The 21,700-nt window shown below is 46.4% G+C and overlaps 1 protein-coding gene across 1 annotated transcript in view; it reads left to right on the forward strand.

Annotated features, from left to right (window-relative positions):
- Nucleotides 1–13,352: 13,352 nt before the first annotated feature.
- The window catches only part of TGFB2 (transforming growth factor beta 2), a 65,627-nt gene continuing 57,279 nt past the window's right edge, over nt 13,353–21,700 (forward strand). The window contains exon 1 of the mRNA XM_005433973.4: nt 13,353–14,280. Coding sequence (XP_005434030.1) covers nt 13,938–14,280 — 343 coding nt within the window. The 5' untranslated portion in view covers nt 13,353–13,937. The remainder of the gene's footprint in view (nt 14,281–21,700) is intronic.

A 21,700-nucleotide genomic window follows, 5' to 3' on the forward strand; every position in this document is an offset into this window, starting at 1 on the left:
GTTCTGGTCTTGGAGCATTAGTTTGATTGGAGACAACTCTAGAAACATAATTGTAAAAAGAGTTGACCCTACTGATTAGCTTTTACATTTTTATTTTTATATATATGTGTTTTTTCCATTGCAAGTCTGAAGTTGTATAAGCTAAGAGACTGGTAAGAGAGGAAAGGACAGTCGTTGGCTTTTGTTTTTGTTGGAGGAACGAGGGCTTTTCTAGCAATACCACATAAAATTGTGTTCAGTGTTGCTTCATTTGCAGTTCTGGTGTTCTGGCCTTTTTCAGTAAGGAGCTGGACCTCTACACATCCTGTGGGTTTAGTCGGCTATAATGCTAATTCTTCAGGTCTTTGAAAGGTCAAACAAAAGCCCTTCCTCTTAGGTGCATGCTGTAACAGTCACAAATTTTGGAAGACATCTGTCAGTGTAACACTGCTGGCTTTGTTTAAGCTACAGCAGTTTCTCCTCATTAGCTGTTTGGTTGCGAAGGTGCAGAAGCTGCCATACTTAATAAGAATATATTCTACATAAGCACATGCATACGGAAGGAAGTGCATTGCGATTAAGGTGTTCTAAATGAGGGGCTGGGGTTGAATTCTGCTGGCTGATGCAGTGTCGTTTGTTTAACTTTCCTATCACATTTCCCTGTTTGCTATGTGAAGAAAATGCCTTGGGGCCTATTAATGGATACTTAAAATACATAGTACTATTCTGTCTGTTTCTACAGATGTCTCGCGTACAAACCTTTCCTTGTACCTGCTTATGTGCCAGATACGATGAGGAGCGACTTGCAAATTTTCAGTCTTCAGCATTGAAATCTGTGGTAGGACAGTGGATTTAGATTTTCCTAACAAAGGCGGAGGGGAAGGGGTTTGAACTGTGTGTGTGCTGCAGGATAAAAAATATACATACAAAATGGCAGGGAGACCCATCCTAACAACTGGCAATGGTTGTGTTATCCCTAGTCTATTCATCTGGTATATATTGTAGCGTAATTCTTTGAGGAGAACTCAAAGCTAACAGCAGAAATGTTTAGATTTTCAAGCTGTTTTGAGTGTTAAACATATTAGATATCTGAGGAGACATTAGTTTGTGGCCTGATATTTATTATCACAAATGAAGGCACACACCCAAAATATCAAGTGGCAAAACCACAGAAGTTTGACATATGGTTATCCCGGCTTCTGAGGGCTAGACATCTGTGGAGCTGTTCAGTGAGAGCTGGCATCTCATTAGTGCAACACAAAAATATACTACAATGAATTTTGAGTCTACAAAGCAGCATAATACATAACCTGGCATTGCTTTCTTTCTACAGAGTTTAGTTACTTTGTGTGAAAAAATATCTGCACCCTTAAATCTACAGTCACTCTCTGGTTTGCTATCACCATCCCTGTCCGAGATCAAAGTTTTTGAAAATAATCTAGTTTTTTCACAGGAACTACAACATCCCAAGATGATTTTTGAAGTTTTTTATATACTTCAGAACAATTTTAGAATACTTGGGTGTTTGTGATTTTATTTGTGCATTTTTGATGTAATGTTTTGATTAAAACACTGAAGTATTACCTGTGTATTTAAGAAAAACATGGAATATATCAATATTGCTAAAAATATCTTGAGCTTCCATTTCATCTAAAGTGCATAGTGGAACTTTTTGCCTGTAAGTGGAGCACATTTCTTGCCTTTTAAGACAAGTAATACTCAGATTTGTATGTATATTGAATAGGTTTTTAATTTTGATACTGTGTCTTGCCTTTGCCATGTCATTTGGTTGTGCCATATGCAGAGAAGCTCCTAGAATAATTTAAATTGGTTAACTACCTCTGAAAAAGAAACAAGGTCAGGACAGTTATGGCAGGTGGGAGCGGTATATTTTAACTCTAGCCACTGGGCAGCTGATTGATTTCACAAGTTTTGTTGACTAGCAATTCAAAAGAAGAGCAAAACCCTCTTTGGCCCAGACACCTTCCAGTCTCCTCTCTCAGCTGTGGGATTAGCTGTCCTGCCCGCTTTCAGGAGCGTTCCTCCTCCTTGATAGCTACTGAGAACAACCTCCAGTGGCTTTTCCTCGCCGTCGGAGTACTCGGTATGTTCTGCCTGCTCCCATGAATATCTCTGCTTAAGCAAAGCTGTGCTGCTGCCCTTCATTCCAGAGAGCATGAATCATCTCAACTTTGTATATTTCTGTACCTATCTATATAAAGCCAATAAGGATGGGGTGGTTCCAGTTTTGTTAGGCTTCAAGCCAACTCCAGAGTATGTAGAGTTTAATATTCTATGGATTGCATGCAAAGCAACAAAGCTTTGTTTAATAAGAGAAGGCACAGGGTCAGTTCTTCCCCATGTCTCTTACCCTCTGGTCTAATTTCACATTAATTGTGCTAACTTTTTTCAGCAAAGGAAAGCATGAGTTGGGATATGAATAAGAAAAGAAATAAGCACAACAAACAACCCCAAAAAACTATCTTCTCCCTGCTTTTCTTCAACCTGCTCTTAGGGAAACGCTTTGGGAGTGGTGGTAGAATGTCCTTGTGCCTGATGCTACTGCACCACAGCATCTTCCCTGCTAAAAAGAGGGAGGGGAGAGCTCCTGTTCTGCAGCTGTGAGGCAGGTTCTCCTGGGCTCACGAGCACAGCAGAACAAAAGAGCTGGAAGCTGCTTCCTGCTGGAGACAGGGCTTTTTTTTTTGGTGTGTGTGTTTTGTTGTAAAGAGAGAAATGAATTGTTTGGAGGCCATAAAAGTGTTTTGACTATGTGATGCTTCCAGAAGAAGGTGGTCTGTAAAGCTGCATCTGTTCAGAGCTGGCTCAGTAGCTGTCTCCAGGGAGGAAGGCAGAAGTCATCTGGCACACAACGCTCTGCACAACTTCAAATGACAAACTCATCGTTCTTACGAAATGAGTCCTGGCATAGTTAATATCCACACAGAGCAGTCATCAATGTTGTTCACTTCCAATCCCTGCAAATTGCTCAATGATTTCTTCAAGACTTGCTGAAGTAAGGAGTAAGAGGGCCAGGAGAAGGCTTGAGGTAATTAGGACTATTAGGATCTTGCTAAGCAGATAGGATCCTGGCGCTATAATGAGATGTTAAACTTAGACACTAGAACCTCGGTGGCAGACACTGGAGACTGGACTAATTCTTGGTTAACAGATGGTGGAAGACTCTTTATTTACTGGTGTTCTAAAGCTGTGGGTTTTAACCTCTTGTCAGCGTGTAAATCTCAAAGGTTTCATCTCTGTAGGTGGTTTAGGAGATAAGGGCTTTTCCTTAATCATTCTTTTCAGGACTGATAGGGGGTGGCTGATATTTCTTGGACAAAGCATTTTTGTCTTCAAATGCATCTTTTTAATTGCTATTCTTTCTTACTGGGTACGTTGGAATAAAACTCCAACCCATCTGTATAGCTTCAACACCAGAGATGCTTGTGCTTGTGTAGTGCTTCATCCTTTGGAACGATTTCTTTTTGTTAAATCATGGGTTTAATTGGTTGGATATCAAATTGTAAAATTAATTAGGACACTTTCATCAAGCCTTCAGGTGTGACCCCATGAGCACAAATGGCTTCCAAGAGGCACTTTGGAAAGGGCATTTTAGGATTAGTCATAAAAAAGCATTATTTCTTCATGGTGCCTCAGTTGTTTCAATAGCCCATTCTCTCATACCAGTAAGTGAACCTTTTGAGCATTATTTTGCAACACTTCCTCAGTGTTTCTTAATTCTGTTTTCAGTGTGTGTGGTGGTAATTGTGAACTGCCAACCAGGATCAGACTTGCATTGGGGTTTGATACCACTAGGATTTCTTACAGGCATATATGTCCCCAAAAGTAGCTAAATAGTTAATAGAAATAGTTCATTTAAGAGATACACTTATCAAAACTTAACATGTCATTTCAAAATGGTTAAATATACAACCTGCTGATGTTATGTACTAATCAGATCTTTAAATCATGTGTACGACAGGCATGTGTCAGTAGTAGAAGGTAACAGAAGGATGTTTGCTGTAGTTCTAAAACCTGTTTGAAGTACTTAAGGATTCCACTAGCCCTTTATGAGCCCTTTATAAACACATTATGAATGTAATCTTGGAGATTGTGACCGAGAGCCCATGGCTATTCGGTCGCTTCTGTTGCTTTGAACTTTGTTTTTGTATCCCGGTGAAGAAGGACGTTCCCATTATTGTTCAGAACAGAAATACATACAAGTGTTGCTTGATCCGAGCAAAATGGTAGCGAGAAGCTTTCTTGATTGTGTGGGTGTTTGCATTGACTGTCGGGTTGTGTGTGGTTTATCTACAGAGGATTTGCTTTGCTTTTCAAGGGACCCATAAATTGCAGGGCTTGTGGGCAATGCTGTGTTACTAGAGTAGGAAGTTGTGGGTAGAAATGCAGGTATCGACAGTCCTGGTCTTCATTCCCAGCCCTGCCAATGGCAGAGATTCCTTGGAGTATGGTCTTGAGGCAGCCTCATCCTTAGGGTACCCTGTGTCTAGGGAGAGGTACCCGTCTGCATCCCCTTCAGGAAGGGTGCCTGACTTCAGGCGTCCGAACGAAAGCTGTTAGCAGAGGGCTGAGTACCTGAGCTTACTGCTTTTGGTAATTGAGACTTTGACATATCTACCCATAACATCCATACAGTCAGCACCTCCCAGTGCTCCTTGGAGATGAGGGGCGATCAGAACCACGTTGTTCGCCTTTCCACCGTGGTGTAGGTCTGCTTCCTCTGTTGTAATCCCAGTGAGCTGCAAAAGAGTTTAAGGTTGGTAAGTAAAGGATGTCACACAGCTACCTGTTGGTAACAGTAGTGTAGGTTTGTATATAGTTGGTTTTTAGGCGAGTGAGATACTGGATGGTATCTGTTGAAATCTTATGTGCTTATGAAAGAAAAATATTTTGTTACTGAGAAAAGGCTTCAGAGAATTTTCAAGTGGGTGTCACTTCATGATAATAGAAAAAGACTGGAAAAAAAAAATTTTTTCAGAACCTTCAGGCAAGATCCTCAATTTGAGGGCTCGTTGCTCTGACAAAACAATGTATTAGACTTAAATATAAATACACTTCCAGTAAGAACATCGAGCAAACAAATCCAGCTTGAAGGGATGAAATATTGACATTCGTTCTTGTGGACTGTGAGCAAAGGGACGGTCGGGCCTCACAAGATGTGGAACACCTTTCTGACGTGGTGCCAGCGCATTCAGTGCGTCAGATCAGGACTGCTGGTGCCACTGCTCTTCTCTCCATCCGCTATGTTTTGCCCTTTTAACTGATGGAACATTCCTTTTAAATTTTGGTGTTATTACCTAGAGTTAAAGCAGAAGTGAAATACATCGGGTTTTTTTTTTAAAGACGACTGTTCAGGTAAGAAGGAAAGTTAATTACCTGTGTGTCTTTCTATAATGTCAATATTGTGCTTACAAGAGACCGTTGTCTACAGTTCTCATTCCCTTCCGTTGCTGCCAAAGCATGTTGCTGGACCATCTGCCTTGTGATGAATTAACTTCATTTACTTCCTTAAGAGGCTGGAGTGGCGGGTCTGTGGACTCAGGTCCTTTATCTGAGATGGTGCTGGGTCTGACATCCGCACTGGCAGCCAGCGCGTAAGCTTTTCTAAGCTCTGACTTAGCTGCTAAGGAGGCAGATGCTCAAACAACGCTCACATTTGTAAGAGTAGCCGTTTCAGCTGTCAGTGTGCATGATGGAGAAGCTTAGAAGCTGATGTCCAGCAGACAGGTTGGGCTTTGATATGTTTAATGAAGATAGTTCTCCCATTCTTGGTATCTTGTTCTTAAATGTTGTTTGCACAATGCCTTTCTCCTACTTTTCTAGAAAATACAGAACTCTTTAAATTTGTGGAAAGACTGTGATTCTTTTGATCTTCCTTATGCTTGTAAACATCTTTGTCCTTAACCCATGGCCTGACTTGGATGACGGGGAGGTGCTCGCAGGTGGTCCTCCCGGAGAACACATCACTGAGCAGACTCCCAGTGCAAACCACTGGCCTGGGGGGGTTCGTGTGTGCTGCTGGAGTTGCAAAAAGGGGTGTTCGAAAAATTCTTCACGTGGGGTGCAGCTGGACAAGGCACTGCGCTCAGCCCCATTGTGGGCTTGGCAGATGTGCAGGTGGGACTGCTCCTCAGCTTCTTGGGGGCAGCCTGGACCTGAGCTGGCGCCTCTGGCATAAATCAGGAAGGCACAGAGAATCTCTGGGTACAGGGCTTGAAAGCCCTGCTGCTGGGAAAGCTGAGCAGTTGTGTACATTTTTAGCAGAGCCCAGCTAAAAACCAGAAGAGTAGGTGTCTTTAACTGCAGTCCTGGCTAAAAGACTGTTGATCGAGGAGAGGTAGACATTGTCTTGCCATATGGGTGACCTCTTCTAGGTTATTTTGGAGCCGGATCTAGATGTGGCTGAAAATTGTCACTATCACAGAAATGGATCTTTCTGTTCTATTTCTAGATTGAGTCACCAAGCTCAAACCATCTGGCTGGCAGGGTGTAGTTTCACCAGCCATTCAAGAGCGCTGCTTTCATTGACCTCAGTAGCCAGGCTTAGAAAACGGGTTTAAAAATACGTAAGGCTGAGGGGCAACACTGAAGACCTTCCCCAGAGCTGGTTTGTTGAGTGCAGCACAAACGCTCGGTATTGCATGAGTTTTGATTTGTTTTCTCCTGAGGTAGTATGAAACAATGCATTGCTTTCTCTAAACTCTGTAGGATCATCTTGAACATGTGCTGCTTAAAAACCGTTAGGGAAAAACATTTCTGAAGCCGCATTAGCTTAGCATAACTTTTCTTTTGGGCAGACTGCACAGACAGCTTGTGAAGACAGGACTCCAGAGCCAGGGCTTTTTGGTTTTTGTAGCTGCAGAATATGGCTTAAAATATGGCATTACTGGCTGGCCCCTTTTTGAAGTTGCTGCCAATTAATCTTGCTATATATGTAATCTTCTTAAAACTTCAGCAGTGCAATCTGGGTGCGTATTCTAACTTGAGTTACTTAATTTGTTGAATAAACTCCTATAGGTGCTCTGTTAGGAATACAATATTTATAGTAGATAATTGTGTATACACACACACACACCATAATAGATATCATTCGTGCGTTACTTAATGAGGTATAACCCAAATCGTTGCTGAGCAGTTCAGAAATAGAAGGCAACAGCTGTAATACTGAGAAAGAGATGCAGGTCAGGAGTTCAAACATTGAGATTAAAGGGATGACTTTCCCTCTACTGTCTTTACTTTGTCATACTTGCTGTAAGTAGATGTCAAGACCCTCTGATATATAAACCACTGCACTTAGATGTCTCCCTTTCTCATTTTTTTTTAATTATTTTTATTTTATTGTTAGTGAATCTGATCATTTTCCTCTGCAGATTTAACTCACTGACTTCAGTGGAAACAGGATTTCCTGTGGTGATTAAAACCACAGGTGCTAGGATTAAGGAAGTCCTTTTTTTGGTGGTACATAGACTAAAACTGGAATGATACAGAGAAGATTAGTGTGGCATCCCCGGCGCTGACAAGCAGATTTGGAAGAGCACATGAGGGGATCAGACTCTGGGAAGTGTGGCCGTGGGGGAACTTCTCTGGCATTCACAAAATTTTTATCAAGATTTCAGCCTTAACTGATGTAAAGATGGGAATTGGTTGTTGGAGGCAGAAGCCTGTTTGGACGCACCACAGATGTGTGCAGCCTTTATAGAAAACATGTAGATTTTTAGGATGGGTGGTTTAGACCCTTGATTGTGATGTTGCTTCCCTAATGTCCGGCCATGCTCTTGGGGGAGAGAGGGCAAATATACAGGGATGCTATTTTCTGGGTTGTCAAATCCAAGCCGTGGAAAATGTGGGTAATAACCTTAGCACTGAAATACTAACGGTCACCTTCTTTTCTGTTCCCATTTTTCCTCTTACCCGTAAGACTTCTTGGGGGGAGAGTTATTCTAAGGGACTCCTGTAATATCTCAGCACCTCCTGAATGTTCCCCTTCGAATTGTCATTGTGGCTTGAGGTGTCTTGGGATCAGATCTTGTCTAAAGTTGGGGGGTTTTGGTGGTTTTATTGGATTGGGTTTGTTGTGGGGTTTTTTGGTGGGTTTTTTTTTTTTTTGCAAGGTGGGGTGGTGGTTTGTGTGGGTTTTTTGTAATTGCTTTCTAGATGTCCTTTATTAAGGTACAGTTTTAAACACACAGACCATACGCTGCTGTGTGGACGTTACAGCTAGCTGTAATACTGTGTTGGTGGAGGTGGTGCCGTTTTTCTGTAAGATCACAGAGGTGACACCTGAATGGCATTTTGGACCAGATCCTGTTGACTACTCTCTTGTGATTGTGTCCACTGAAGTTATTGAATCTACTTTTAGGAATGAGAACTTTTATTTTTTTTATGTATGTGTATGTATGTATATAACAATGTATACTTATGAAATACATAAATGTGTGTGTATATCTATGAACATATATAGATACTTATAAAAACAAAAGTTCTCATTCCTACTATATATAATACGTACTTGTTCCCATATATATAAATAAGTTCATTCCTACAAATAGGTTCTCAATAGACATATATCAGAAACATACCTTTGCAAGTTGACAAGTAGTTACATATGTATATGTATATACGGATAGCAGTCTTGCGTGTCAAACAGCGTGTTCTGTAGAGCAGCCTTTATCTTCTGGAGCGTGAGCGTTGCAGGAGTGGGCTGAGGTGGTGTGAAATGCAATCTTGGGGCAGCGGGGTTAGTAAGGTCAGCAGGATTTGCTCTCAAATTCATCCAGGCATTACTGCGCACACTAATGAAATGTGCAGCACAGAAGTATGGACTTCTACTTCACTAAGGATAATAAACAGTAAAATCTAAGGTTTTATTATGGTGTATATTACAATTTTCCATTATTTGTCATCTCTTTGCCTCACCTTTATTAGGTGCCACCTTGGCTGTACAAGTTGAACCTTCGTACATGTATTTTTATAAAAAGGAGAATTCAAAAGTTTTTTCCCTAGCACCCTGCATCAGAATAACTGAGATTCTACACAACCACAGTTACGGCTGCAGATTTCTGTGTGTGCCACAAAGAATTAATTGTGCAATCATCCTGCACTCGTCATCAGTGTGAGAGTTTACAGAAGTCACCTCTTAACTTTTAAAAGTTATTCCTCTTCCAACAATGTTCTTTAGTTTATGAAATGTGGCCAGCCACCTTACTTAATGACCTGGTCGTCAGCAGTTTTAGAAAGATTATTGCCTTTGTATTTCGCACAGCACATTTGCGTACAACCAAAACAATCTAAAAAGAAACCACGAATTGTAAAATCCTGACCACGTAATTTTTAAGTTAATAGGAAACACGAAACCTTTGCGTTTAGTGAAGTAACTTTCCAGGTGTCCCTGTTTTTCTAATAAACAGTTACTGTTTATTAAAAAAAAAAAATCAATATATAAAAAGACAGTATTGTATTGAATTAAAAGCTCCAAAACAGATAAGTTCTGTTCTTTCCCTGTATGCACGCTAAGGGCCCATTCCTGCTTTTTGACTTACAAAGCTTCCACTGACAGCAGCCCCACAGGGTAAGTCCCTTTCATAAAGGCACAGGGAGCAGATAAGTGTGAGCCGAGTTAAACTTTAGTGTCTGATAATCCCAGCTGCTTTTGAAACTAACAGGTAATCGTTAAATAAGAACGACTTTGGAATGAATAAAAAATAAAAAGCTTTTCAAGCTAACATGCAAAGCCATAACTGGGATGATTTTGACAGAGATGTCAGTCCTGAAAACTGAAGGTAGAATGTGGGAGCTGGATTACCTGTGCGGAAGGGCATGTGGTTTATCGAATTCTGATGATAGTGCTCTTCACCCAGCTTTGCAGAGTGCGCACAGTTTGGCTGTTGTCATTTCTGACTTTTTTTGCTTGCCTCTTCTGCGCGTTGCTCACTTCAGCAAGGTAGAAAGGGCGCCCGTTCAGAGCCTAGTTTGCAGGACATCTATGGCAAAAACACCCTTAAACGTGCAGGGGAGAGATTTTAGACAGAAGATGAGGTGTATCAGGATGTATATAATGGTGCATATGTTCCAGATATTTTCCCTTCACAAAGTGGAAAGTTGGTTTTTAACGAGTGTCGCTGTGTATTTGAATGATTTGGCCAGCAAGACGGTTGTCCCTTCCTGAGGCGAACCGGAGCAGCTCAGGCATGTGTGATGGACCTTCTGCAGCTGCTGGGGATTGAGCTCACGTGGCTGAGGCTTTTGCAAGGGAGAAGCCGAAGCCTGTCTCTGCGGCTGCACCCGGGAAGTTCTGCCTGGCAAAAACATCACCGTGGTGACACCAGAAGGTTTTAGGGAATGGAGCTTTCTTGCAGCGGTGAGGCAGAGACCTGCACCCGGGTAAGCCTGACACCCTGTGCCACACTAAAAGGGTCAGAAGAGAAGCAAATGGGTCCTCTTGAATGAGAGCAGAACTGAGATTTATTTTAGTTCTGTTCTTCTTCTTCGCTGGTCTGAAAGACGCTGAGGAAACATTGCCAAGTCAGAAGGAATCTCAGCAACTTTCAAAATCTAGTCAGACTGGTTTGCTGTCAGCCCAGCTGGATCTCTGGCCGGCATTCCTGGAGGGCTCCTCCGGAGCTTGGACCTCCAGTGCCTTTGGTGGCATGGGCAGCCTGGCCAGCCGGGCACACAGCACGGGGGGGTTTGCTGGCCTCCAGCGGGGCATCTCTAAGGCTCCCGGATTTGTCAAAGACACTGCAAGGTTGGTTACGTGGGGGCTTTTTCTCCAAACTGGAATAAAAATAAACTTGCAAGAATCAAACCACTTTGCCATCTGGCAGGGCTGTGTCTACGGCAGAGGTCTCCTGAGGGATGGTGGGAGGTTTCCTGCAGAAGGAGGGTGTCAGCACTGTCCCCGTGGCTGCTCTGAAGCCCCCGAGGCAAGTGATGGGCAGTGCATTGATGGCAGTAAAGTGTTAGAGGGCCATAGATGCTGCGTAAGGAATTTCTCCCTGGTTTCATCTGTAGCTTTTGGAAGAAATACTTCTAAAGAAAAAGGTTATTAAATTATTTGCGGTTGAGGTACCTCATGTAACAGAGCTGATTCCTCAGCTGGGTAGCAGCAGAGCTGTGAGATGTAACAGCTCGAGGAACTGTCCCCTTGGTTTTGCACAGGTGTGTTGCAGAAGTGAAACCAGCTGAGTCTACATGTTGAGCTTGCTTGTTTATTTGAGTCGTTCTGGAAACATTGCCATTCCTGACGCTGCAGCTGTGTTTTTGAGGTCAGCAGGAGCAGGACATCGACATGTACAGCAGTAAAAGCGTGGTGTTGTGGCAGAGATGTTTCATCTGGCCTTGCAGGAATTCATATGTGTAAGTGGAAAGCACCATTAACTCTTACATCAGGAGGGTGCAGTCTCAGTCGTGTCTGCAGTGCTGTGCCTACCCACGTGCTTGTAAAGAATGAAGAGTAAGTTTACTTTCAGAGCCTGTGTGTGTACACATAGCTGTGAAGAATATATGTTCTTAGTTCCTTCATCTCTCGGAGAATCTCATCTTTGCTGGTACCCGCAGCAGCACAGGGTGGGCTGGCCGGGCAGGTGCAAGGTTCCCCTACAGCAGAGACCTGCCAGCACAGCGGCGTGTAGCACCCCAGCACCCAGCCACAGCTGCTCGGGGGGAGCGTCCTTCCTTGCTGACACATTGGGAAAGGAAACCACGCTTTTAATTTTGGGGCTGCCGTTGTCGAGCGTCAGAAAAACATCCGAACGTTTTGCAGAAAGGAGGTGGTTCCTGAGATGCGGTCAGCCAGAGAAAGCCTGTGGTGGTGCTGGGCTGGTTTGTGTCTTACGTGATTCTCGTTGTGCTTCCAGATAGATGCCGGTCATCCTGTTGCACTTCTGTTACGTACCTTTACCTGTAATACCACAGGCACCGGCCCAGCTGTGCTTCTGAATGCCTGTGGCCCTTCGGGGCCCTCTCATATGTGTTTCTTCACCTCTGGAAACTAAGCAGAGGTTTTTCAGGAGCAGCCTTGTCCTACCTGGGGGGAGGGTGTGATTGGGAACTCCCAGCAAGTAAAACCTGTGCCGATTTAATTTAGATGGGAATACAGGGCTAACAGGGGTGAGGGTGAACAAAAAGGCTGCCTTATGAAGCGGGTGTAATGTGCAGGGGTGATAAACGGACCGTGAAAGGAAAGCTTTATGCCAGGAAGGTGAGGGATGCCCAGCGAAGTGATGTCCCCAGGGTGGAGGAGGGTGGCTGTGCCCCCTGCAGCCCCCTGGACTGGGCACGATGGAGCCGGTGCTCGTGGCTGCAGCCAAAGGCGGCAGCGGCGGAACCACGGCCGGGCACAGCCCGAGCGTTTGGGGCTGGAGGGCTCCGTCAGGTGCAGGCGGGGATGTACCTGCTCGCTGCGCCAGGAGGGGCGACCCCGGGGCAGGAGCAGCGCCCCGCATCTCCCCCACCTCCCTGCCGGACAGGCAGCACCGGCGGCCTGGGGGGGGGCAGGGGGGGCCAGGCACCGCTGGCGGGCGGGGGGCACAGCATCGCCCCGGCCCCGCAGCCCCGGCGGCGGCGCGCCGAGAGGCGCCGCTCTCCCGCAGGGCGGGGGTGCTGCTGCCCCGTGGCTTTGGGAATGGGTGCGGGGGGCGGTGAAGCCTTTCTTCGGAAAACCAGATAATAATGCTCCTGAGGACGCGGCTGGCAGGCGCTGGCTGCTCCGGCGGCCGCCCGCCCGGGGCCCGGCCCGCAGCGCATAGGCGGGCGGCGGGGCGCTCCGCTCCCGCAGCCGCTCCACGTCACTTCGCGGCGAGCCGAGCACGTGGGGCGGGGAGCCCGTATAAATCTCCCTCTCCCTGCGCGGCCGTGATGTTATCTGCTGGCACCCGTCCCCTCCGCGCAGGGAGAGCCGAGGGGCCGGGGGCGGCGGGCGGGGGGCGCCGGGCGGAGCGCTAGAGCGCCGGGAGCTGCGCGCCGGGGCCAGCCCCAGCCCCGCGGGGGAGCCCGGGGGGGGGGGAAGAGCGGCCGCCGCGCCGCGGCCAGCCCCGCTCCGCGCCCGCCATCGGCGGAGGCTCTCGGGGCGGCGGCGCTGCCTCGCCGAGCGCGGCGTGGGGTTGGCGCTCCGGCGGGCGGAGGAAGAGGAGGGAGCTGGAAAGAGCTCTGGGCCCGGGCGGGGGTGGGCCGGTGCATGCGGCGCGGGGCGCTCGCAGCAGCCTGCGGGACGCGGCCGGCCGGAGGATCGGATCGCCGCTCGCCGCCGCCGCGGGGCCGAGGGGCCGCCGCCTGCCGCTCCGCCGGGCCGCGGGGGCCGGGGCTGGGCGCCGCCGGGGCACACGTGCGCGGCTCTGCCGGCGCCGCCGCGGGGGCTGAGCGCCGGGCGCGGGGCGGTGCCGCCGCCGCTGCCGCTGCCCCGGGAGCCGCGGGCGCCGCGGGCGCACGGCGGGGCTGAGCACCGCGCCGGCACCTCTGCCCCGCCGGCTGCGGCAGCGCCCTGCGATACCCGTCGCCGCTCCCCCCTCCTTCTTTCCCCTTTTTCTCTCCCGTTTTTTGTTGTCCAGCCCGCTCCGCCGGCGCGCTGAGAGCAGGCTCGCACCCGTTTACTTGATTCGCAGGTTTGTTTTATCTCTTTGGGGTTGGTGGGGTTTTTTTTCCTCCCCTTTTTTTTCTGCCCGGCTCACTCCACCCCCGAATTTTATCTAGTTGTAGCAACTTGCTGCTTTTTTTTTTTTTTTTTAATTATTATTCGTATTTTTTTCACTGACGCCTCCCGTGCGTTTTTCGATTGCGAGTCGTCCTTGCAGTCCGGTTTTTAACTGCATTTTGTCTGCAGATCTTCCCTTTGTTTGCACACATCCCCTTTTTATTTTTAATTTTTTTTTTCCTTCCTCGTTGTTGTTGTTCGTTGTTAAAGTCACTCTTTTTTTGGGGGGCGCTGTATTTAAACACTTAAAATGCACTGCTATCTCCTGAGCGTGTTGCTCACCGTGGATCTGGCCACCGTGGCTTTCAGCCTGTCTACCTGCAGCACCCTCGACATGGATCAGTTTATGCGCAAGAGGATCGAGGCGATCCGGGGGCAGATCTTGAGCAAGCTGAAGCTCACCAGCCCCCCGGACGAGTACCCCGAGCCCGAGGAGGTGCCTCCGGAGGTCATCTCCATCTACAACAGCACCAGGGACCTGCTGCAAGAGAAAGCCAACCACAGAGCTGCCACTTGTGAAAGGGAGAGGAGCGACGAGGAGTATTATGCCAAAGAAGTTTACAAAATAGACATGCAGCCTTTTTACCCCGAAAGTAAGTTCCCTGTGTGCGTGCATGTGTGCGTAATTTCGCCCCCGAGGCTTGGCAGTGCCCAGCACCTTCAAAAACCAGCCCCGTGCATCATAACCTGCTGCCTTTGCCGGGTTCGCTCCTGTCCTCAGCATCTCCTAGCTGGTGGCTTCCAGGGTTCTGTTTAGGTGGTGGGATAGACATATATAGCCTGGGGGGCTGGGGGGGTTGGGGGGGGTCAGCCGTCTCCCCAGACTCACGAGGCTTCGGATCCCCTTTCCAGTCCCCGAGGAGTCCCCAGAGGTGCCTCTGCTTCGCACCACCGCGTACCTGAGGGAAGCACTCCCACCGCCCAGGGTCCCGCTCCCCCCCCAGCGCTGGGTCGAGTTCCCCCGCAGCACCGTGTGCAGCCTCCAAAAAGAGCCAATATCTTTCCACTGCTGTTGTTTCCCTTGGAGTGTCTGGATCGGGCAGGTTTCCATCTCTCCATAACTGAAAAGAAAAGGAGGTCTTTAAAAAAAAAAAAAAAAAAAAGTTACCGGCTCCTCTTCTGCCTGTGCCCCTCCAGCACACTGTCCCGCAGACCGCTATTCAGGTTGGTGCTGAGAGAGGACAGAGGCGCTGACAGCCTCCCTCCTCTTCCCACTTTAACTAGCCTCCCGCTCCAGTTCATGGGCGCTTTCATTTCAGGTACAGGAAAAGTTTTCCCTTCTGGGTAGCCTCGGTTCTTGGAACCTGTCTCAGCCCGTCTGCCTTTTGCTGTTTTTAACGACCTTCTGGTGATCCGTGCCACGTTTTGTGAGGGGGGGGGAAAAAAAAGGGGGGTGGGTGGGTGTACAAATGCTCTGTGCTGCCCGAATCCACTTAGAATGATTAATAATCATAATGATGTGCCTTTTTTTGTTTTGGTAGTGAAGTTTAAGTGTATAGAAAAAAAAAAAAAAAGGAAAGGAAAAGCAGTGCACTCCCTTAAAAGAATCCAGATCATCATCATACTGAGGAAAGTGAAATACCAGAAGCAGAAAATAACTCCAGTGTTTGCATGTCCAAAACCTAGTCCCTACTCTTTTCATTTAGGTCGCTTTTCTCTCTCTTCCCTCCCCCGCCACTTGAGATGCCCTATATACTTGCTGTCTGTTTTTGAAAAGCGCATACCTCTTGCTTAAATAGATAATGCAGCCATCTTGGTAACTTTATCCTAGAGTTTCTAATTGCATTTTCCCCTTATTTATTTTTAGTTTAGCAAGTTGTAGATTTGGGGCTTGCTCCGTCTTGCATGTGATAGTCCTAGGATGCCAGCCAAGGTATCTGAACCCCACGCTGGGTGCAGCTGCCTCCCTTTCTTCCTTTATTCTTAAATGACAGCATCAGGTACAGGACATCCTGGCAGTCAGAGCCATTTTATTATTGTAATTATGGCACCATCCTTAATAGCCATGGTAAATACACTCCGCCCTTGTTACCCTCGGGGAAGAAATACTTTTTGGAAAAAAAAAGAAAAGAAAAGAAAATTATATTTGGAGCCAAGTGGGTATGAGCAGAGTGGTTCAGTATAACTCATAGCCGTGGTGAGAACACGTAAGTCATGCCTGTTTTCCACGTTGATACAATGTGGTATTTTGCTCGTGGTTTTGGTGGGAGCCGGCACTTTGTTTTGGGACCTGTCAGATCGTGCCCTGAGCAGAGGAATGAACACCTATGGGCAAAGGTTGGGAAGGCTGATAGCAGTGCCTTGGCTTGTGGAGTTGACCCTGTAACGGGGAGTCTCTGAGAATTGTAAAATGCATCCGTCCCGAGCGTATCTGTCCCCTGTTCCACGCATGAGCAAACTACAAAGAACCGATAGTCCGAAAGGCAGCTGCGTACTTTCCAGAAAATTAAAATATCTGTGGTGTGTGACTTGGATGGTGTTGACAAAAGAGGATCTATTTTTAAAATGTTGTTAGAGGCCAGATTTGTGCTAAAGTATCGATAGAAGTTTTGGAAGAGCAAAGGAGATTGCAGGTATCTACCAACAGAGTGCATCAGACGTTTGGGATCGGAGGGCCAGTTAGCAGCAGATCCAGTACTACTACTGTGCAAGGGCTGTCGCTAACATCAGAGTAAGTAGGTTAACTGTTTTTCCACTGCTCTCTAGTTTTACTGGATGGAGCGAACCTTTCCAAAAAAGACAGAAAGGAAGAAATCGCTCCACCATATTTTAAAGGAGGAAATTGAAAGCGCAGCTCTGGCGGCCGCGGGCACTTTCTCCTAGACGTATCGGAGTGAATTTTTTTAACTCTACGGTTTCTGCTGCATTGGAGGGAGGCAGGAGGGAGAAGGGGATCAGTGTGAACACACTGGAGGTCAAAAGCAGCTGGATGGAAGGCATGGGAAAGATCAGTGGTTCAGTTTTTACCGCAAGTTGTTAGCGTTCAGTAACTGACTACAGCCCAAGTATTACAAATATGCTCTAATTATACTCATAGTCAGCAATATATCACTACAGATCGGTGATAGGTCTTCGTGGGGCATTTTGTAAAGTTCAGACTAAATATTTTTAGCAATGAGGAGATTTAAAAGGAAAACTATAAGAGATATTGTATATACCCTAAGGCATATTTTGTCTTAAATATTATCCTTGGCCAACTGTACTGTATAAATACAGTAAATATGAATAGAACTGGCAAGATGCCAATCTCCTGGGATGAATTTTAGTCAAGAAGGTATTTATGGGATATAAATAATACTGTGTCAACATTTAAAGAAGGGATCTGATTAGTTTTGAATTTATTCATATTAATCTTTTCACATGCTGTTAGTTTAAGGCTCAAAGTAAAGTTATGCTAAGGTTTACTGATAGTTTGCGCTGAGGAAGTAAGGGGGCATCTGGCCTCTGGCTTGACAGTCCACTTGAGGTTAAAGACTCATCAAGTCAGAATATATGTGGAAATTGAGTGAGTCAGAGACTGCCGGACTCAAAACCAACAGATGTGAAAAGTAGTGGTGGAAGAAAATACTACAAAGAGGTTTGGAAAAACCAACAAGCTCTTGTCTGTCAAGCATGCCTGCCTGTGTTGTGCTCGTGACAGCATGGATTAGATACTGAAAGTCTGAATCTCTCCTAAGTCCAGTTGGCAGGCAGAAGTGGAGTTGTTTTATGGAGCGCTTTAAAGAGGGGGGTGGGATATGGAAGCTGAGCACAGCATCAGAGAGAGTTCATGCGTGTTCTGTGCCGAGGCAGTTACCTGAGTAGGTGCTTAATACTGATTCCTGTGAAAGCTGGATCATGTTAGAAGTTTATTACTTGTCAGCTCTTCATTGATTATCTAGGGCCTGATACTTCAGTTATTTATTTGAGGCTGGGTGACAGTTGCCTTTACAGTGACAATAAACAAATTTAATGCCAGCACAGTTAAGGATTGTGAATTGTAATACTAGTGCATAAAGGGGATGCTCGAGAAAAACAGGCAACACGTGTATGTGGGGACTGGCACCTAGTTCTTCATTCCTGGCAATTTTTATGTCAGTTAATGAGCTGGTTGGTACTGATGAGTTCATGCTAATACAGGTAAATTTTTACGTTTTCTGCATTCTTGGAGATAAGTCTGCAAGTACTCAGTAGCCTAAGAACTCACAGTTCACCTGGGTTTGAGCCTGGCTTTGCGCGGATTTTAAACTACTTTGGTATGAAGGAGCCCCTTCGCGTTCCAGCCTGAACTGGGTGGTAGGCTTAGTCTTCTCAGGAGCTCTGGACCATGAATATTGCTTTACATAGACTGTAGTTCTGCTGAATATTCGCCTCATGAAAGACAACATTATAAACTGGCTGGGCACAATGACATGCTTCTACTTTAACAAGGACGCGATTTACCAGCAATTATATGTACGTGGACTCCTTGTCTTCAGGGTACCAGAATTACTCATGCAGGAGCAGCCATGCTCCGCATCTGCCAGCATCGTTAGTACAATGTTACCAGCTACTGCGGCACAGCTTGTGTGTGTTTACATTTAGCACAACACAGAACTTAAGCTTTTAGGATTTCCTGTGCTGTTAATGATACGGAAACCATCTCGGAAGGAACGCCTTATTTTAAGACCTTCTAGCTATACTGGCCCAATGGTTGTGCTCTGGAGCACCTCTTGTAAGAGGTGTTTGCAGAGAGAACCTGAAGCAATGCAAAGGTTCCCCCGAGGAGAGAGGTGGGAGGAATATTTCCTTACTGCTTGTTCATGAATGGCACATATTGCAGTCGTCCTAGGTGATGGTGAAAAACCCAGGAAACTGTGAATGGCTTTGAAAAAGGGCAGGGTAATTTTTGGGACAGTAGTCCTCCACATGCTATGAGGGATAATAAAATGTCATGCTGTGGTGCACTCACGAAGGGCAGCTAAAGTCAAAGAGAGCTCTCTTCTTCCACTCCCACTCGTACGGAGCAGATGGTGGGGTGCACTACTTGTGTTCCCTGCCTGCCTTCTGAATCACCAGCGACTTGCTGTAAGCAAGGTGACAGGCTCGGAGACGGGGAGGTCTGCAAGCTGGTCTGGCAAGGTACGTGGTCCCCCACTTTCTTCCAGAGGATGAAGCCTACAGGAAAGCAGAACACCCATGGCCCCTCTCTTTAACACTGCAAGGTCGGAAGACCTGCAAGACAGAAATGTCAGTCTGTATTCCTGAATTCTTTGTCTCTGGTGTCTGTTGTAAAGAGGCACTTTTGCTCTAATTTGCTGAGTGAAAGAGTTAGATGTGCATTGCTGCCCCTGCCGCTCCCCACCTCCCAGCCCACTGGCAGTCTTAATTGTTTTATGGTCCCACAGACCTATCTGGAAGTGTGTCTTTGTCTTCTGCTCATGGCTGGAGATACACAGAGAGTACCCAGAGCTCATGGCACTCTTGCTGGCTCCACTTAATTGCAGGACTGGGTATGAGCAGGTGATTTTGTGAAGAAAGTGGAGCATCACCTTCATTAGCTGCTGGTTTTAGCCTTGCTTATCCTTGGTGCGCTGTGTGAGAACGGTAGCGGTCATCAGGATGGCTGTGTTACTTCAAAGTTACTACTTCCAGTGCTTTGCTGTCAGTTTGAAATTCCTGCCTGCACCAGAACTGAGCAAAAAGATGAATGAGAACTCCTGGCTGTCGTCCTTGGTGAGCTTCTTCAGCACCATTCTGAAATATGCGGGGAGCTTCACACACATGAATGGACTCATTAACATTAAGGCTCTGTGTATGCCTAATTAGCTTCCTTAATTGGGGCCCGGTTTATGGTGCATTTGCAGGGATGGACAAAGCCAGACAGTTCAAATCCCTCTCGCTGTGTTGAAATCTGTCATTTGGGCATTGGAGCCCAGTGAGAAGGAAATGCTTTACAGGATTTTTGTAGAGAGGCAAGAAGAGGCTCTGCAGTGCTCCCGTGATCCCGAAGAAGGCTGACGCTGCTGGGCAGCTGGCTTCTTTGCGTTTGCAGTGTCTGTGCTAGACTGCTCCTGTATTGCAGATAAAGAGAGGAACCCCAGGGGATGGTGACAAAACGAGTCATGAGCGAACACACACAAATGTTTCCGTTCCTGTTGTGAAACCACATGCTAAATGTTTTCAAGCAGGCAGTTTTTAGCTTGAGGATGATACGCACCCCAGGTGTTATTTAATGTAATACTGTGATGGATGTTTCTGCTGATTTGTTTAGACTAAAAAGTTTGGTTTGGTCATTTGTTTAGGGAAAGTACATCCTGCCTTCAGCCACAGGCTGTTGCATGTATCCTTTCGAATCTGTGATGTGGACAAGTAGGTGCCTAGCTCCAGTATCGCTGTCAGTTGGCTTCCTGCGGTGGTCTTTCAGAAGATCCTTTTCAGAAGCAGCTATGTTTCTTCTTAAAACAGCTCCCCCACACTTGTCCTCACTGTCCTTGCTGCTGATAAGCAACTGCAGCTGGGCACCCAACTCTACAAGACATACGGCTGCATGGTGTAAAGGATAAACTTCAAAGATTTGTCTGAGACAAGAGGATGAGGAGTTGGAAAAAAACCAACTTAGCATAAAGGGTTGTGGTTTATCTCCTTCCAGTGGGGCCATTCATTTTTTAATTTCTGAATGGCTCATGAGCATGTTTAGTACTGCTGTTCTCTTACCTCGAATGGCACAGGGTTGGCCCTGGAGAAATGAAGTGCTAGACCTGGCTTCGTTAGACCTGTCTGGTGAGCAGCTTTTTACAAGTTTCTGGTGCTCTGCAGGTTGGTCCAGAGTAGAGAAATTGCCTCTTTGGGTAGCATAGTGTTCTCTACACCAGCCAGGCTCTCCAAAGGGAGCCACACGGCGGTTCACACATGCGTGCTGCTTGGAAAGCTCCTGGCTCCTTGCAGACGAGGACTGGTGGGATGAGTTTAGGCAGCAGCACAGAGAGACTGCTCGTTCACTGTGGAAAGACAGGCTCTGCTGAAATAGACCTTGTGTTGCTGTTTGGGTTCTCTGGCATCCATGTTCGGTTTCCAGGAGATGCTAGACCTCACAGGCATTCCTGCAGCAGGCTTATGGCTGAGAGTGTGGAGAGGATCTTTAGAACATCTCTCTCTCATTCAGGTTTTAGTTTGGACAGTGAGCGAGGATTCCTTTTCATTTAATCTGTGATGCTTATTGGCGTATTCATGATCTTCAGGACTGTAGAGCTGAGCCTTTTCCTATTGAAAGCCCCTCAGGGCAGGAGCCTCTTTTTTTTTTGTTACATAAGACCTAGCACAGTGTGATGCTGACTTCGGAATATTATCCATAACTGTATAAAGTATAAATAAGTTGTCCTCGTAGCTGAAAATGCTTTGAGCTGGAGGTTGGACTTGATGTCCCTTCCAACGTGAATTAGCCTGCGATCCTTGTAATAATACGTTTTAATACAAGAAAAATAATGCATGGTGTTTCAGCTTCCACAGGGTGGTCTTGATGAAGGTGTTACCAAATTTCTAAAGATGTGGTGTTTTCTGTCAGTCTCGTGTTTGTGCCTCCACTGTACGTTTCTTGCACCAGAACAATGTTCTTCTCTCCTTTTGCACCCATTTTTCTTCCACTTTTCTTGTGTGGCTGTTGCTTTTCAAATAAGCGTGGTAGGTTGCATGAAAAGAGACTGCTTTATTACACTTCAGCAAAAGCTGTGGCATTGTTTTAGGCGAACTGAGATGGGGGAAAAGGGAAATGTTGTGACACTGACCTCTCACTTTGCTTGTTTGGCTCCTTCCCACCATATCTAACCCACACTGCACTGACAAATATCACATCTGTCCTGACAAGCAAGTTCACTAATAACCATTCATTCATAACTTGGAGCTGCTGTAAGACTCCTTATGGGTTGCTTAATCTGACAGTTGTGCATTTGAGCAGACTTTGAAGAAAAGACTTTGCAGAATGACCGTAAGTTCAGTCTGACTTTGTGAAAACTAAGAGGGAGGTCTTGCGTGAAAGAGGATACTGTACTTAAGGAT

This window comes from Falco cherrug, chromosome 13 (genome assembly GCF_023634085.1).
Source record: "Falco cherrug isolate bFalChe1 chromosome 13, bFalChe1.pri, whole genome shotgun sequence".
NCBI lineage: Eukaryota > Metazoa > Chordata > Aves > Falconiformes > Falconidae > Falco > Falco cherrug.